The sequence below is a fragment of the Lampetra fluviatilis genome, chromosome 5 (assembly GCF_964198595.1).
Source record: "Lampetra fluviatilis chromosome 5, kcLamFluv1.1, whole genome shotgun sequence".
Taxonomy (NCBI): Eukaryota; Metazoa; Chordata; class Hyperoartia; order Petromyzontiformes; family Petromyzontidae; genus Lampetra; species Lampetra fluviatilis.
In genome coordinates, this window is record NC_136279.1 from 20,028,660 (window position 1) to 20,046,283 (window position 17,624).

Consider the following 17,624-nt stretch of genomic DNA (forward strand, 5'->3'; position numbering starts at 1 on the left):
TCGGCGTTCTACTGGGTCACGCTAAGCGAGGTCGGTCTGTATATATACGGTACGGGTGGGGTCTCACCGCCTGTGTATTTGGAGTTTGCGTGTTTCTCTCCCCGTGGTCGCGTGGTTTTTTTTCCGGTCCTCCGGTATTTCCCTCCACATTTAGAAACATGCATTTATATTATGCTGCTGTAAATATCCACATGATACGACACTTTGTTCAGCTATCATTTGTGTCCAGGTCGCTTCTGAAAAATAAGTTAATAGTTCAGTGGGCTTTGCCTGTAAGGATAAAAAATTGTTACGTTTTATTTGTACAGTATATTTTTAAGTAATTTGTTTACCTTTATATTTTTCACTCCTGTCGTGTTTTTTGTTTGTTTATTATTGTAACATTCTGATCCGCCCCTACTGGACATCTATAACAAAAATAACTTTATAGCTCATCGGATTCATCGAGTAAAAATAAGTACAAGTACTCCTCTACTTACAAACGAGTTATGTTCCAGAAGTCCGGAAGTTGATTTGTTCAACTTTACTCCAATCGATTCCAAACATGTTTTACAGCATGTACACTAAACACGGGGAATGGCTTTAAAAGTTGTATAATCTCCTGCAGATGTAGATGCCACTGGTTCTTTATCTTCTGCCCAGGCAGAAATGCTGGGTAATGACACCGAACAACCACCGCCATCTATTGCGCGACGGATGAACTTACGACTCGTGCCCGAACATGCGAATTGATATAACGGAGCAGGTTTGTGCGTATCTCTGAAAGCTCGCAAGTCTGATGTTCGTAAGTCGAGGAGTCCCCGCATTCCCATCGTCTCCGCATATTGGGCGAGGGGACGGCGTCGGTGGGGGGGGGCGGTGTCGGTGGGTGGAGGGGGGCGGAGTCGGTGGGTGGAGGGGGGCGGAGTCGGTGGGTGGAGGGGGGCGGAGTCGGTGGGTGGAGGGGGGCGGAGTCGGTGGGTGGAGGGGGGCGGAGTCGGTGGGTGGAGGTGGGCAGTGTCGGTGGGTGGAGGGGGGCGTGTCTCTAACAGGAAGTTACGTAACTGGGTCAAAGTCCGCACGCGTTGCTGTCAAGAGGAGCGGGCAACATCGTCATGGCGCTGCGCGTCCTGGTCGGAGTGAAGAGAGTCATTGACTACGCCGTCAAGGTACCGGGCGGGACTTTGACGCGGCGGCGTTTCCTCCCCTCCCACCCCAGGCGAGAGGAGCCGCGGAGACCAAGACGAGGAGGGGGTCGGTGTCGAGGTCGAATCATGGTTGGGGGGGTCTCCGGGTGTGTGGGGGAGACGCGACTACCCCACTTTGCCCAGAAGACCGGCACGTCCCCTGACCTTCACTGCGGGCCCGGCCTGGAGAGGGAGGGCCCCGGGAGGGCCTTGACCCACGAGAGGATAGCATCGGAGCCAGAGTGACCCCTGGGGTCATGATCTCAACCCGTCTCTGGAGTTTTGGCTCTTCTCCCGTCTTACCCAGGGTCCTGATCCCGCTTCTGAGGGTTGTATGGTTTTGGTGTTTAGGTCCCTCTCCTATCCAGCTCCATCCCAGCTTTGGGTTTCTGGTTCCTAATATTGTCTGAAGGTCCCGGGTCTCTCCTCTGCTTTCTAGTTTCTCTAATGACCGGGGTCTGAGGAGCCTCCAAAGGTCATCAGTGTTTCGGTTGTTTTCATGGCCCCGGGATTCCCTGGTTGACCGTCACCTGCGGGAGTTCTAGAACGTCACCAGAATCCGAATCATTATTTATACTCAAGGAATCCGAAGAGCCATAAAGCTCTTGTTCACGTGTCCAGTCGGGACGGGTCCGGAATGTTGCAACAACAAACAAAAAAAAACACGATTGGAGTTCAAAGTTTCGGACAGGTAAACAAATCAGGAATAAATATACTATTCAAATACAACTACACTGTTATATATTAGCAGGTTAAGACCACTCATCGATTAGCTTCTTTTTCAGAAACGATAGCTCGACGAAGTGGCTTATCGCGTGGAAATGTCTCGCAGCGAAATAATCGAAACAATCGACCCGAGTTTGAATCCCGCTCACGGCCACCAACACCGGTGACGATTCTCTGAAACGGTCCTGGGCCTCCCCTCGATCGACTCGGCCTCAAATGGGCACCTGATGCAGTGTGTAAACATCGCCACTGGGGAGATAAAGGCGGTCGGGTGTGATGTTGGCCACCCACCCCCCCTCGTGTCCCGTGCCGGCCTTCATAGGTGATCGCAAACAGCACTTGCCCCAACAGTCTGTAAAGGCTATATTGTATGTGGAAATTAGTTTTATGAGTGCTAGAGTTTTTGTGTGTGTGCGTGACTACTGTATATGTTTGTGAATGAGAGTTCAGTGAGCAAGTGTGCGTGTGTGAGGGCAAGCGAGTGTGTATGAGAATGCGAAAGTGAGTGTTGGAGTGCGTGCGAGTCTGAGTGTATTAATGCGAGAGTTTATAAATGGTTCGTGCACTACGCGAGCCAGAGCCAACATCAGTGGCGAGTTTAATCAGCAACAACCACCACCACCAAGTGGCAGTGATGTCGCCACGACGCTTGTGCCAGGCTATGTGCACTTTAAGGCCACGTGAAGTGTCGAAGGCCCGATGGTAGGCGGAGGTCGCGGGACAGATCCAGATGCCATGGGTTGACTGACCGAGATCACTGGAAGATGCACCAGCTGTGCCCCCTGAGTTTTATCAGAACCTGTTCTGAGGCTCACTTAAGTCGACTCAGCCTTAAATAAGTACCTGGTGCGGGGTGGAAAGCACTGATAAAACAATAAAATTAGCCCGCCGTGGTTCTGGCCACACTAACCTCTTAATAAGTGCTTATCAGCAGCATTTGTCTCAACATTTTTTTAAGGCTTAACGTGCAGTATGGGGTTTGTTGGCCCTACCGCTGCACAAGTGGTAAAAAAGCAAATCTAATATATGGAGCTAAATGTGCCACATCACGCAATGCTGTACAAGATAGATAGATTATTCGTTTCGACCCTTTGAGTCACATCAGAAGCAACCATTACTCGGTTTCCGACATACTTCTCGGACACTTTAAAATTCATTTCATTGTGAAGTGGCGTTTTGGGAATATTATTCTCAACCAATGAGAACTGTCACCCATCTTGGTTAGGGATAAATGCTCATAAAATAGCATGGCATTCAGATGTACTCAGGCAATTTTCATCAACGCTGAGATGATGCATTCTGTTTTATGTGCATGCAAAACCATTGACTCATTCCAGAGACGAGCCGTACCTTCTAAAATACAATTTCCTTATAAATAACATCACACATGTAGACTGGTTATTTTAAAACTGACTGAAGTTGCGTAATTTGTATAACTGCCCATCTCTGGATCACGTTCCTGCACTTGGCACTGATAGCAACTACTGGGTGGCTGGCGAGGACAGGAGTTGCCAGGCCTAGAGGACACGGCAGGGGCAGCAGCGCATACTGCATCCGCGCTTCATCCGCTGCACCTGCTGAATCGTCGATGCCATTATCTGTATTTTAATGTCGAACCTGGCTTGCTAAACTTGCCACTACCCCTGTCAATGTGGTAATGTTTCAATGAAAGTATTTACTTAATGTCTGGGCATTTACAATGTATGTTGAACTTTTTTCGCATTGTACTTAGGCAACCGTGCTAATCGGTGTTAGGGACGGACAACAAACTCAAATTTCAGATGCTTCACCATGCACGGGTCCACCTTCATTCGTTCACTGTTGTACTTTTTTCATGCAAAGTATGTCACCGCATGTTGTAATCATTCTCATTATGATTTTTAATTATGGATACTTGAATTGTGGTGGAGCATTTGGATTGGTGTTGGAGAGAATCTTGAATCACCTTGTTGTATTGGGGTCTGCGTACAGATCACAGGTGCTGAGCATATGCTCTTAAGTAAATGCGACCTATTTACGGTGTGCTGTTTAAACCCTGCCTTAGATCAGCTGCTGTTTATAAACATGATCACAAACACTGTTAACTCCAATCTTACTTTCACTTGTGAGTTTACAAAATACAACACTTCAAGTAAAAAAATACTATTTATGGGGGGAAAAAACATTAATCATTAAAGAATATTTTACAATCAGGTGCAAAGGCTAAGGGGCCATCCATTTAGTACGTACGCAAAAATCTGTCAAAACTTGACCCCTGCCCCCCTCCCTGTACGCACCCGTACTGTTACACCCCCACCTGGGTATGTACGCTTGATGCAGCCCCCCGAATCCTATCGAACGGCCGATATTTAATCCATGCAGAAACGATCAAGGATGAATAATATTTAACGTGTTTAAGCAAACAGATAGTCCACCGCCGGACTATGTAACTCATTTGAAGGCCAATGTAGACAAATTATCGAGGCTTCACCCCCCCCTCCCCCCTCCATGCGTACGTACTAAATGGATGGCCCAAATGTAGCAACCCTGAAGTGGAATTGTCAATTTTGACGTTAATCCAGCTGATGAAAATCATGGCGATTGCCGCACAGTTAGTGCGACTCCTATGAAAGGTTTTGGGCTAATCGGCCTTCACAGCTCCATCCTACAGCAGCTGTGGTGGCCATTTTCGGTTTGTCGTGATATGTTGTGCATCACGTGTTTTGAGTTGCAAAATTCAAACATTGGTGTTTAACTTATAAGTATATTTAGCATATTTTCCACACATCCGTTGTACTTGCCACATATTACATTTGTCGGTAATTTTTAGCCATTAGTGGGCCTTGTCAACGATGAGTAGCCGGTGTGGGCCCTCTATAAGCCCTGTGTGCAACCTGCTGCCACGTGCACCGCTTCCCCAGATCCGCGTGAAGCCCGACAAGACCGGCGTGGTGACAGATGGCGTGAAGCACTCCATGAACCCATTCTGCGAGATCGCCATGGAGGAGGCCGTCCGCCTCAAGGAGAAGAAATTGGCCAAGGAGATCGTGGCCGTGAGCTGTGGTCCCCAGCAGTGCCAGGTACGGAAGCCGCGATGGTGCCGCCAACCCCCACCCCACAGGCGGTCGTGACACACGCACACGCACTTCGCAGGGAAAGCAAGTGCTGTGAACGCCGAAGCTTAAAAGCTAACAGTGGAACGGGACCCTTCCGATGCAACAGGAACAGGGCTATGGTCAGTGAGAGGGATAGTAATAATGGCGAGCTGCTGGTTGGTTAGGAGTAGGGTTATAGTAAATGAGAGAGTTAGTACTTGTCGCCTATTCGCTGGTTCATACGGATTCGGGGTAGGGCTTGCGATTTGTTGGCAAGCGTGCTGTTTGCTCCCTCTCCCCAGTGGAACATATTATCTGTTCATTTTGTGGATGCTTTTCGATTTTGGTGTTGATATTGTTTTTGGTGGTGGATGAACACCTTGGAAAAAGGCTTCATGGTTTGGTGGAAATTATACATTAACTCATGCTATGTAAGGTTCGTGCTCTCGACCGGTGCAGCTCCTCTTTCCGAGTGTAATCCACTACTAAATGAAAGCCTCTTCATGCCATGGGGGTTGACCATACTTCACTACCCTAGTCAGCATGGATCGGTAAATGAGGGGAGGCCTGAAGGGACAGTTCAGACATCATTTGCCGCTGACGTTAGCCATAGCCGTGAATGAAACTCGTTGCTGGGTTCCACTTCCGCTCCTCCGCTGCGCTCTTACCAGGCGAACTGGGTTTAATAGGCGACGCCGGGTTGCGTGTGCGAGTTGCCCAGGAGACGATTCGCACGGCGTTGGCCATGGGCGCCGACCGGGGCATCCACGTGAACGTGTCGGGCAAGGAGTACGAGGCCATGGGGCCCCTGCAGGTCTCCAAGATCCTGGCGGCGCTCGCCAAAAAGGAGGACGTCAATCTCGTGATCCTCGGTAAACAGGTGCGTGGAGGTGGCATGAGGCAGGATGATGGAGTGGCTCGCGTTCATTGTACCTGTGTGGCGGTGGTACAGGAGTTCGAAGTGAAACATTGCAGCGTTCTTGTATTCCGTCTGCATAGGTCGGATATATCACTTGTCAGTTGCAACCTAAAGTGATAGAATCTACGTGTTTAAAATAATAAACGTACAGTCCTAAGTCAATTGAACTGCTGGATGAACGTTTCTCCGCACTGATGGTTGCAGCAGTCCATTGACCATACTTGACCAGTCGTTACTGATGGGAGTGATAGCAGAAATCAAACTCATTTTTCATGCACTAAACACTGCGCAACTGCTCCACTCCCCATTCCCCCTCCATTGTGTTTGTTTCATAAAAGTGAGTTGTGTAATGTTTAAAATTAGTGTATAATTGCACAATTTACTTTTGTCTATATTAATTAAAATACATACCACCGGAGTTTTATTATCTCAAGTGATACCCATAAAGTTTGGCCTCCTCAAATGGTGCCAGTTTTTGCTGTGCTCCATGGTCTAAAAATGTTGTCGCTGCTGTTGATGGAAGATCCGTGGTGGTGTTGCATGAGTTGTGTATTATGTAATATGGCCGCGGGAAGAGCTGTTATACTAGTGTTAAGTCATTTGTGTTGTTTATGGAATTCAGTCGCTCAAGTCGGCATAATCGTGTCTGCTCCACAGGCTATTGACGACGACTGTAATGAGACAGGTCAGATGACGGCAGCTCTGTTGGACTGGCCTCAGGTACTGCAACCTCGATGTCGCGTCAGTGCTGTCTCCGAGTGCAAGTGATTAATTAACAAAAATGTGATAACATTAAATTATATGCATACCTATATTTTATATTTTCCACCAATTTTTTTCATTCATGCAATGTTATCAAACTGTTGAAATAGTAATGATGTTGGGATTTCAAGTCTTTCTGAAGAGGGAGATGAGAACAAAGGAAAGATGATAGTGACCACAGTTAGAATGTTTAATTTCCCTGGTGAATCGATGAATTGTCGCGATTCAAGGTCCCACTTTGATAAAAAAAAAATATTTTATTTCACACTGAAGAATGCCTGCACCTCGAGTAGCTGCAGTGGTAACGCAATACATTTGTTAAATTATGGGTGCATTACAAATGCAAATAGATGTTGTTGGTTGTTACGTACAGCTTATTATACGGTTTGATAAATGCTCAATTCTGATTTGTTACACTCAAGAGTCAATTCGTGTATCGCGAGCTTAATGAATCAGTCGTTCCACCCTCGCCGTAACCCCAGCACCCACGTTGCTCTTGCTATCTGCAGGGCACCTTTGCGTCTGAAGTCCACCTGGAGGGTGACAAGCTGAAGGTAGTACGCGAGATTGACGGTGGGCTGGAGACGATCGTGATCAACATGCCGGCGGTGATCACAGCGGACCTGAGGCTCAACGAACCGCGCTACGCCACCCTGCCCAACATCATGGTAATCTCGCTCTGGCAAAAGCCACCTGCTGAGGCCTGCCATCATTATACTGCTTCACCGCCCCCTCACCACCCATTCCACGTGATTCAATAAATTGTCGTGATTGGCGGTTGCAATTTTTTTAAAGAATTGGTCTCATTATCACAGTTTTGTTCACTCTTATAAACGTAACATGAGCATGTCATTTGCGTAAATTCTACTCGATTGGATGTACTCATCTTGAGTGTAACAACCACTTTTAAGCTATGAATCAATAAATCGTTATATACCTACAGTAAAACATCAAAAAAACCCATTACTTACAAATGAGAACTTACGACTTAGCGAATAAAATCTAGTTTTAGCTTAGGCTGTGGTTCCCGTGGATTTGAACCTCAGAACTAACGTGTACTAAATTGGCATTCAGAAGCAATCACTATGAACCACCAAGCGACATCGTTTTTGTTTTAAAAAAATCCTTAAACGTGTCTCCGGCTTTTTTCCCGTGCTCACAGAAAGCGAAAAAGAAGAAGATTGACATGGTCACCCCGAAGGATCTAGGTGTGGACGTGGCATCGCAGTTGGAAATTTTGTCCGTGGAGGACCCACCCCAGCGGCAGGCCGGCATCAAAGTGGAGACCACCGAGCAGCTGGTGGCCAAGCTGCGTGAAATCGGACGGATATGAGCGACGACGACGTCATGGTTCGTCGCACTTCACCCCCCCCAACACCGCTGTCCCTGTATGTAACCTCTCCAACTGCAGTGGGATTTTCGTACAGTTTGGTTCGGGTTACTTCACTTGACATAAGAGTGGAAAGCCTTTTGAGATGGAATGGTAGTCCACGCTCATCCATTGTGTTATTTTGAAACGGGACTCGTGTCGACTTAGTGGGATTTTGTAAATGGTATGCTGAATAACCAGCACCCAGGGCCAGTAAACCAAAACTGATTCTGTCAGAGGTACATGATTTGGGAATTTTGACCTTGGCCGTGGGCCCCTTATTGTGTAGACAAGTGAGAATGGTTAAGCAATATAGGTGGCTGTTGTTGACAGAATGCCACCGCCCCCAAAAATATCACAATCTTGTGAGTAAAATCCCAATCCGTTGTCTATTTGCATTTGATAAAATTGGTGCAATATTTTAGGACATTAACAGTGGTTATCTTATGGAGATACTGGTTTTTGTGATAGGTATGTGAAATTTAAGCCACTTTTTCAGGGCCACCAATGAACTTTAATATGCTTCACATAACTTTTATTATAATTTTGAGGTGGCATGTCTCTTTTTCAAGGAATGTTACGACAAATTACATGGTTGAAATGTCTTAAATACCCGTTCTGTCCTGGTTAATATTTTAAATCATTACAAGTACAATTTACTTTTGACTAGAACTTACATTAGCGATTTAATTTAACCTGTATGTCAAGCAACAATTTGTGCAGGCACTTCGCTTGGCAGGTAATAGGTCATATCACATTGTTGAATCATTGCAGTCTCATCTAGGATCTAATTTGCTGTGTCACTTCATAGCTTGAGTGTTTTTCCATCAATTGTCCAGGTCATTGATAAAATTGTGACGTTTAAATAAAAGAAAATTATCATTTTAAAAATGCATTTAGTAATGTGCCTCAGATATTTTGGCTAGGATTTGTTTTTTTCTGTAAGGAATCTAAATAAATCCGTGAATGAACAGATGTCAGAACCATCTTTGCCATTGACTTGGATTTTAAAGGTGCCACGTTTTATGATTTAGTTCAGAATAAATCGTGTTATTACCATAACGTACTTTGTAGAATAATTTTCTAACATTTAAAATGTACGAATTAGCACATCATTTATTGGTTGTCCAATATTTATTGTATTTATGTTTGTCCCAGTCTACCTTGCTAAAGCAGTACTGTACCTCAAATGGGTCCCCACTTGGTTATAAACAGGAAGGCACTCATCAGGGGAAAAGACCCAAAAGAGTTGAATGTACTGTATATCATTCCAAATGCTGTCATCGTATCCTTGCCACAAATTTCCAACTAATATATTGATTTTTTTTCAGGAGCCAGTGTTGTCAATATTGCTCAACACTTAATGACCCCAGTACCCATTGGTGGGTGTTTTTTTCTGCTGTGCCCAACAGAAATGTTGAACGTTGTCCTCTGCTCGACAGGAGCGATGGCGAGTGGTTACCAACAACATGGACTGAGGACCCGATTCTCACAACAGCTATTTGGGGCTACTGGGCCTAAAACGTGCCTTGGCTCCAGCAGACACTAAGAAACCACCCACAGTGCTGTTAGTCACTTTGGTTTTTTTGTGGTCCGATGCCATTATTTGTAATCAGATGTTGTCGTTTAGACAAATAAAGTTGACGCGATAATATACCCAGCATTGGATTCGCAGTCCATATGAATCTTTATTAGCATTGAGCGTATCTACCGCAAAGTTGAATCATCTAGAATGGTTTACGTTTCCCTGTTGTACATTGATTGCCACTCATGCCTCAGATTAGTGCGCACCTTGCCTACTAATTTGCACCATTAGTTTTCCTCACTTGGCAGTGTATAAGTTAAAATCTCTGCCAAAGTACAATCCAGTACTGTACATTAAAGCCACCAAATGGGCTGCTCTGGCATGTTTCGGCTGTTTCTTTTCATTTGAGTTGAGTGTGCACATTGCTCTTGATTTGTTGGAGCCATATCAGGATGACGAGACACAAAAACCCTTCATCATTAAGTTCACTCGCGTAACCAAAAGCCGATGCTCAAAATGTTCGTGGCAGTGTTACCTTTGCCAAAATATTCCATGAATAACAAAGATCTCTCAATATTTCTTATCATCTGCAACATACGATGCAATCTATGTTTAGCGTTGCAATTATGCTTGAGTTTATATTAAAATGTAACGTGTTTAAAGATCACAAATGTGTAATTTTTTAGTACTGACCAACTTGAAGCATGAAACAGCTCTCAGTAACAAATATTCGGATACCAGCACCTTTCTTGCCCAGCAAGTGATGGGAGCCTTTTAAGATGACATTTTTTGTCAATGAAACAAAACGCTTAACGTTAGCCTTTCACATTTTTGACTGGTAGCATCTACGCAGCAGCATTTTTAGACAAGAACTTAAGATGCGATGCATTTTAAGATAGGCCCTCAATCTTTTAGCCAGCAAAAAACATTATCGTGTCTGTTTCATTATATCAAAACATTTTGTCGATTGCCCATGTGTTTTCATTTTGCCGTTTAAATGCTGCTGGAATACATTGGTTCAGACTCAATAATTTTTAAATTGAGTTTGACTGCTTTGCACCATCCTTGTCTGTTTACCACAGCATCGCATAATACATTATGTGCAATGTCGTGGAATATTCTGAAACAAGAATGCAAGTGGATTTTCTCCTGAACAGTGCGAGGTAAAAATGTGGTCATGCTGGCAAAAATCATGAGGACTTTGACAGTGATATCGCCGCCGCACCACCACCAAACCTTTCAACCACCACCGCTTATCCAGTCCCTGAAGGCAGCCAGTGACTTATTGGCAAAGTGCATTGTGTTGGTGGTGTCAGGATAATTTCCAGTTCGGGTTGGTAGTTGCAACCATTAAGCTGGTTTACCTTATAGATCATTTGTATACGTTCATTTTGTAGAGGCTATGCTCCCAACATGAGATCCCTACTGCGGGCTGAGGACTAACAATTATTGGGAGTTAATTAGCATCATGAGGTACAATTTAGTTGTTTAATTTGGTCGTCTTGTTGAATGAACGGAATAAATTACATGCAATTATCACAACATAGGGGAAAAAAACACCCATCGAGGGAGCATTCTGTAAAATTGTTCGTGAGATTCATGCGTGGTTTAAACTCAAATTGTCATGATGTAACCCTGTTGCTGAATTGGTGTGAAGAAGCAAGATGAGAGACTGAGGATGATCTGTCGCATTCCTCCCAAAGAGCGAACTGTAACAAAGTGGAACATTTCACTTAAAAGTTTTTAATGCAATCATGTACGGTGACCTTAAACACTTTAAAGTACTGTACTCAGTTTACCTCTTGAAAAGGCAGAGAGATAACCATTCGAAGTGCTTTGTGTTAAGACACATGTTGTATACTAACCCTTCTTCCAAAATTGATATATAATGAATGAAAACACACCAAAGCGCAGCAAACTGCAAAACACCAGGTGTTGTTAAGTAATGAACTGGAGGAGGGCTAGGATGGCAGAATTTGCAACCTTGCTTCAAGGAAAGATAAGGCCTGATAAACGGGCACATGTCACCCGTGCAGGCGGCAGAGACAGTGGGAGAGTCAGCCAGACATAGTTAAGGCAAAAAGCCCAACCATCCTGCATGGTTTTAAAGTAACGTCAAAATTCGAAATTCAACAACAGAGTAGGCTAAATTATCGATCCTCGCGCTCGCTCAAATTGGAGACCAGGCTGCGAGCTACATCAATGAACCATTGCTCATTTGCTAATCCAATACTGAATGTTAATATTACTGAAGTCAAAACGAATTCTATGACCTCAGCACATGGGCGAATAATAGGGCAGTGTCAACTCAAAGGCAATGGAAGGGAACAGAGGCGCCTTTGTCTAAATCACAACCACAGAAAGCCAGGATCATCACTGATTGTGTGTTTAGGGATTCCGAGCTAATTGGAACACGTGCACACAGGGAGGAGGTAGAAATACGCCTTGTCCTCCTGCAGCTGAGGGAGCTGATTAAGAATAACACTCCCAGAGCAGAAGGTTGGATGACCACAGTGAGACGAGAATAAGAGTGTTGTGTATCTCTCGAGGATGCAGACTCAGCTGAACAACAAGGCTGCGGGGGTCACCAGAAGTTCGCGTTCGCCTAGTTAAGACAAAAAGCTCAATTATTCTGTATTGCTATTAAAGTAACGTTAAAGTCGGAATTTAACAACAGGGTAGGCTAAAGTTATTGATATGAAATGTTATTTCCATACTTTAATACTTTATACAACTCGACCCGAAGCATATGCGGGATGAATCACCACCAGGTCGAATATAAAATACATAATAAAAGAGCGATGTTAAACCCAGGGTCGGAGAGAAAGGGAGATCCCGGCCGTCTTTGTATCCCCGCAGAGCGGGATAGGAGTGTGTATACGCTCGGGGAAACACCTCCACTTGAGTCAAGCACCACGATGGGAAACGACAGACCTTAGGTTACATACAGAATCATAACTGTGAAATGGTAAGGGACAAATGTTAAAACTTTTTAACCATTTCTTTGTGCGTCGGTGAGGGTCGGAGGGAGTGTTGCCCCTCCCTCCAGGTGGTGCAACACGGACAAAGACGCCTATGAGACGATTTGTAAACGTCTGTGTTTGGTTCATGAAGAAGGCCAGACAAGAGATAATATCGCACCCAGACAGAGAGACGACTGTGAGGCAATTTGTAACACCTGATTGTTTGCTCGTGGATTTTATGGAGGGAGTATGACAACGGAATATACCGTGGGTGATGCACACAAGGACATACGGACGTACGGACACACACATGGACACACCTACCTACGGACAGATCCTGACACAGCAAAAATCGGAAGAAACCCCGCCTTGTGGGCAGGATCCAAAAAGGATTTTTCGGCATAAAAGAAAGGACCCTGAGCATTGGAAACCAGCTCGACCGGGAGGGTCGACTCAGGAGCGAGCTGCGACCAGCGGGTCGGCTCGACTGTTCAGCTCGTCTGGGACTCAGCCGAGTTCGATCGGCTCACCGGAGCCGGCTCTCGGGGCTCGACTCAAGCGGCTCCCCATCTCCTCTGCAGGCGGGCAAGACCCGCTTGACAGCTCAACTCGGCCTGCGTGGGTCAACCTCTGCCGAGTCGGAGGTCTCTGCTGCCGCCGGAGTGGGGAGGGTCGCGGTTTGGCGACGAGGCTCCGTGCTCACCCTGGTCGACGACCCAACACTGCACGCTGCGAGCGAGCTGTGGGCGCCACCTACCGACCGGGTTCCGAACTGCGACAGCATATCAACGGGCATCCGAACCAGTTCACCACGGTGACAGGGGAGCGACTGATACGTATGACGCGCACCGCCCCCTCACCACACGACCACCAGGCGTCTGTTTGACATAAAGAACCGACTCCGAACACTGACTATTCAAGACAACTCTTACCACTCAAACACACTCGAACCCATAAGCCATCCGTGGCTGTGAAGGCATCACAACGAGACCGAGTGATGGCCATCCGTCGTTTATAAGTGTATTCGTAATTTTTATCTTTAATATTTAGTGGGCTGTACTCTTAATCGCATAAATTCCCAACAGATCCATCAATACGAATTGATTCTTGGCACCTCCTTCCGCCGAGCCACGCTCACGTGGGGAGTGGTGGCCCACCAGATCCTTATCAGGTGATCTGGTCCCCAATTAGTAAACTTGGTATAAGATAACGATCTTCGGAAAAGGAGCACCGTCGCAGGCCCTTACTCCGAGCCATTCTGTTGTCAGATAACCTGCCGATGTATCTGTTGAGATTGGTGCCTTTAAGAATAATAACTGTTTTTGATTGTGTTTTTTTTATCGCCGTATAATCTTTCAAGTATCTTTCAGTCATAATCGCCGCACGTACTCGCATCCTCTACAGAATATTCAACTGTCCCGTGACCCAAGGTGCTAACAACGTGATAAGGGTTGCGTATGATCAATAAGGAGTGCGGTACTGCGTGAACAATATTGAGTATAATCATTCATTAACGTTAAGGTTTTTCTTAGCATAGTATTTGCATATTTTAACGACTCTCTCTCACTAACAACCATCGCGTTATGCGGGATCCATGTGCCGTTGTCAAAGTGAAATCAGACAATCGTTGATGATACTGTATTGATGCCGTGTTGACGTTCCGGGATTGAGAGTTCGCATACTATATCATAGTTGAGGTTGAATTAGTAATAAATTGATTAATACAGAAGTGGTTGTGTGATTCTTTCCTGAAATCTATGCATAAGATCTGCTTCTGCGTTGAGATCTGAACTTGGTGACCTTAATAAACACACTAATACATACTCAGTAAATGTTAAAGCGATAACGGGGTGAACCGGGGACCTAAAATATAACCACGAATACCCACTCTGGGAATGTTAAAGCGAGAATGAGACGAACCTAGACAACGATGCCGAGTTAATCTAAGTTAATCTTGCATACTTACACCACACCTGCATAACTGCATACGATTAATTGCCTTATTCCGATCGATAACCCACCCTCGTCACCGAGGCGGGGTCTGGTTATCATAACGACTTGCATTATCATAATTACACCCACTCGCATAATTACTACGATTACCTCTCGAATTGGCATAATTAAATGTGCATAATTACATAAATTAACATATTTCCGGATAATTACACATTTGGCCAAATTTCATTTGATTATTATTATTTTCACTGAATATTCATAACCCACATATACAACATAATAATTTCACCCACGCACGCATACAACATAACAAATTTTGATAACCAACATATACAACACACATATGGTTGTGAACTAGAACCTTTAGAGAATGAATACGTCAATCATACCCGTCAACCCCTTATCAGTGCCCTCGCCTTATTATAGACCAATTCAGAACTTATTGGTCATCCCATGCCGCTTATAAATCGTCAACCTTCATCCTACAAAGTCCCATCACAAGGGAGAAACACAATCACTACTACACACCCGTGAAATCATTAGTGCCCTCGGCTTATTACAAATTCAGAACTTATTGGTCATCCCATGCCGCTTATAAATTGTTAACGTTCAACCTACAAAGTCCCATCACAAGGGATAAACATAATCAACACTACACACCCGCAAAATCATTAGTGCCCTCACCTTATTACAGACCAATTCAGAACTTATTGGACATCCCATGCCGCTTATAAATCGTCAACGTTCAACCTACAAAGTCCCATCACAAGGGAGAAACACAATCACTACTACACACCCGTGAAATCATTAGTGCCCTCGCCTTATTACAGACAAATTCAGACCTTATTGGACATCCCATGCCGCTTATAAATCGTCAACGTTCATCCTACAGAGTCCCATCACAAGGGAGAAACACAATCACCACTAAACACCCGTAAAATCATCAAGTGCCCTCGCATTATTAGAGACCAATTCAGAACTTATTGGTCATCCCATGCCGCTTATAAATCGTCAACGTTCATCCTACAGAGTCCCATCACAAGGGAGAAACACAATCACCACTAAACACCCGTAAAATCATCAAGTGCCCTCGCCTTATTAGAGACCAATTCAGAACTTATTGGTCATCCCATGCCGCTTATAAATCGTCAACGTTCATCCTACAGAGTCCCATCACAAGGGAGAAACACAATCACCACTAAACGCCCGTAAAATCATCAAGTGCCCTCGCCTTATTAGAGACAAATTCAGAACTTATTGGTCATCCCATGCCGCTTATAAATCGTCAACGTTCATCCTACAGAGTACCATCACAAGGGAGAAACACAATCACCACTAAACACCCGTAAAATCATCAAGTGCCCTCGCCTTATTAGAGACCAATTCAGAACTTATTGGTCATCCCATGCCGCTTATAAATCGTCAACGTTCATCCTACAGAGTACCATCACAAGGGAGAAACACAATCACCACTAAACACCCGTAAAATCATCAAGTGCCCTCGCCTTATTAGAGACAAATTCAGAACTTACTGGTCATCCCATGCCGCTTATAAATCTTCAACCTACAAATTCCCATCACAAGGGATAAACACAAATAGACAAAAACTAAATGTTTTTTTGCCCGTATTGAAACGGCTGTACACCGTGTGGACCTGAAAACGCAATTTCCCTCGACAACAATACGGTTAAACCGTATGGCTTGACAGGTATCGATAATCCGTGGATTAAAATATAAGATAATTGAAAAACAAGATTTCCAATAATCTGCAATTAAACGGCGAAGGCGATTTAAAGACAAAAGCTCGACTCGTGTAGGCGATTACACAACCACCGTCTTTGCTTCGTGATGAAATTCCACACCTCGTCGACAGATGCAACCTTAAAGAAGAAGAAGAGAAGACCATCCGTAGATTGTGAGTGGTCTTTACATTTTAATTAACAGTTAACGATTAGCGATCACTCGCATCGGAGGTATTTCTCCCGCGATTTTTCATTCCGAACGTCCTTTTTTGTTAGACTGCGCAGTTATTCCAAAACTTTTGTTCGTTATCGCCAATTGCGTTTAAACTCTTTAAATACGCGCCGTTAATATCTTATTAACAAATATAACATTTTTTATTCTCTCTCGGGCCTTGTTGCGGAGTAGACATTGCACGCAGGCGCACAATCCGCCGAGCCGCATCACCGCCCTGGTTTGAACGCCGTTTGCTTCGTAACGCCGTCAAACCACTAATTAACGCGACCGCGAACAAGTCCCGAGTGAATTTTAGCGCAAATTCTTCACCGGCGAAATTATACGGAGCATATATATATTTAATAAAACCTCCCAAGATAAATAAACGCTGGCTTAAAAGCGCGGAACCCGGGAAAACGAAACTAAACGCGTGCGCGGAGAAAAAAATAGTCCGCGCGTTGTCGGCGAGCAGAAAATCGCGGAGCGGATTATTTGAACTGGAGCCAGAAATCCCGGACTGGAGCAAGAAATCCTTAATATCCCAGGTCAAAGACAATATTAAAAAAAAACTTCTCGCTGCATTTTTCGATTTAAAGTTTTCGTTACTGCAGGGATTAATCTTTTTGGTTATTTCGGTAAACTCACGTAGAAGGGAAATAATAAAAATAAAACATGATAAAATAAAAATTATCACGACGTTTCGGCCACAACACAGGCAGCCGTCCTCAGGTGAAGAAACAGAGCTGTCGGAAAGACAGCGAGTCGGTCTCCGTAAAACAATTTTTTAAACACATCCCATCAGCTTGTATACACAAACGCTCATGAAATTATGCACCCCCAGAAGGGCACAATGTGGAGAGATGGGTTACTGCGGAAAAACGGTTACTGGTTTTTAATCGTTTTTATACGTCATATGTTTGTATTAATTAGCATAAATAACAATTGCGTTTTCATAACACATCAAATTTGCAATAAAAAGACAAGTGTCCGAAACGCCACCTATTGTATATATTTTTCTGTTCCCTTTAAAGTCCACGGTGTTTATAATTGCACAAAAAAATCAGAACAAGTTTTTTGTTTGTTATAATTGTCATCTGTGTTGAACTATAAAAATGCACTTTCCTCGTCTCACGTAAACCGTCGCAAAATGCAATCCATTCCGTCGCGCGGAACCACAAACAACGAAAACTCCTATTCTTGCTTCTTTC

The 17,624-nt window shown here is 44.6% G+C and overlaps 1 protein-coding gene across 2 annotated transcripts; it reads left to right on the plus strand.

The window, feature by feature from the left end:
- The first annotated feature begins 1,012 nt into the window (after nt 1-1,012).
- Nucleotides 1,013-10,572, plus strand: ETFB (electron transfer flavoprotein subunit beta). Of its 2 annotated transcripts, none has more exons than XM_078857140.1 (7): nt 1,013-1,148; nt 4,793-4,951; nt 5,688-5,846; nt 6,543-6,605; nt 7,157-7,315; nt 7,810-7,997; nt 9,429-10,572. In XM_078857140.1, the coding sequence occupies exons 1-6, from the start codon at nt 1,095-1,097 to the stop codon at nt 7,978-7,980; spliced, it is 765 nt and encodes a 254-aa protein (XP_078713266.1). In that variant the 5' UTR covers nt 1,013-1,094; the 3' UTR covers nt 7,981-7,997; nt 9,429-10,572. The 2 variants fall into 2 exon arrangements, with proteins under 2 accessions (XP_078713266.1, XP_078713267.1); XM_078857141.1 differs by having other exon boundaries at nt 9,459-10,572.
- The last annotated feature ends 7,052 nt before the right edge of the window (nt 10,573-17,624 follow it).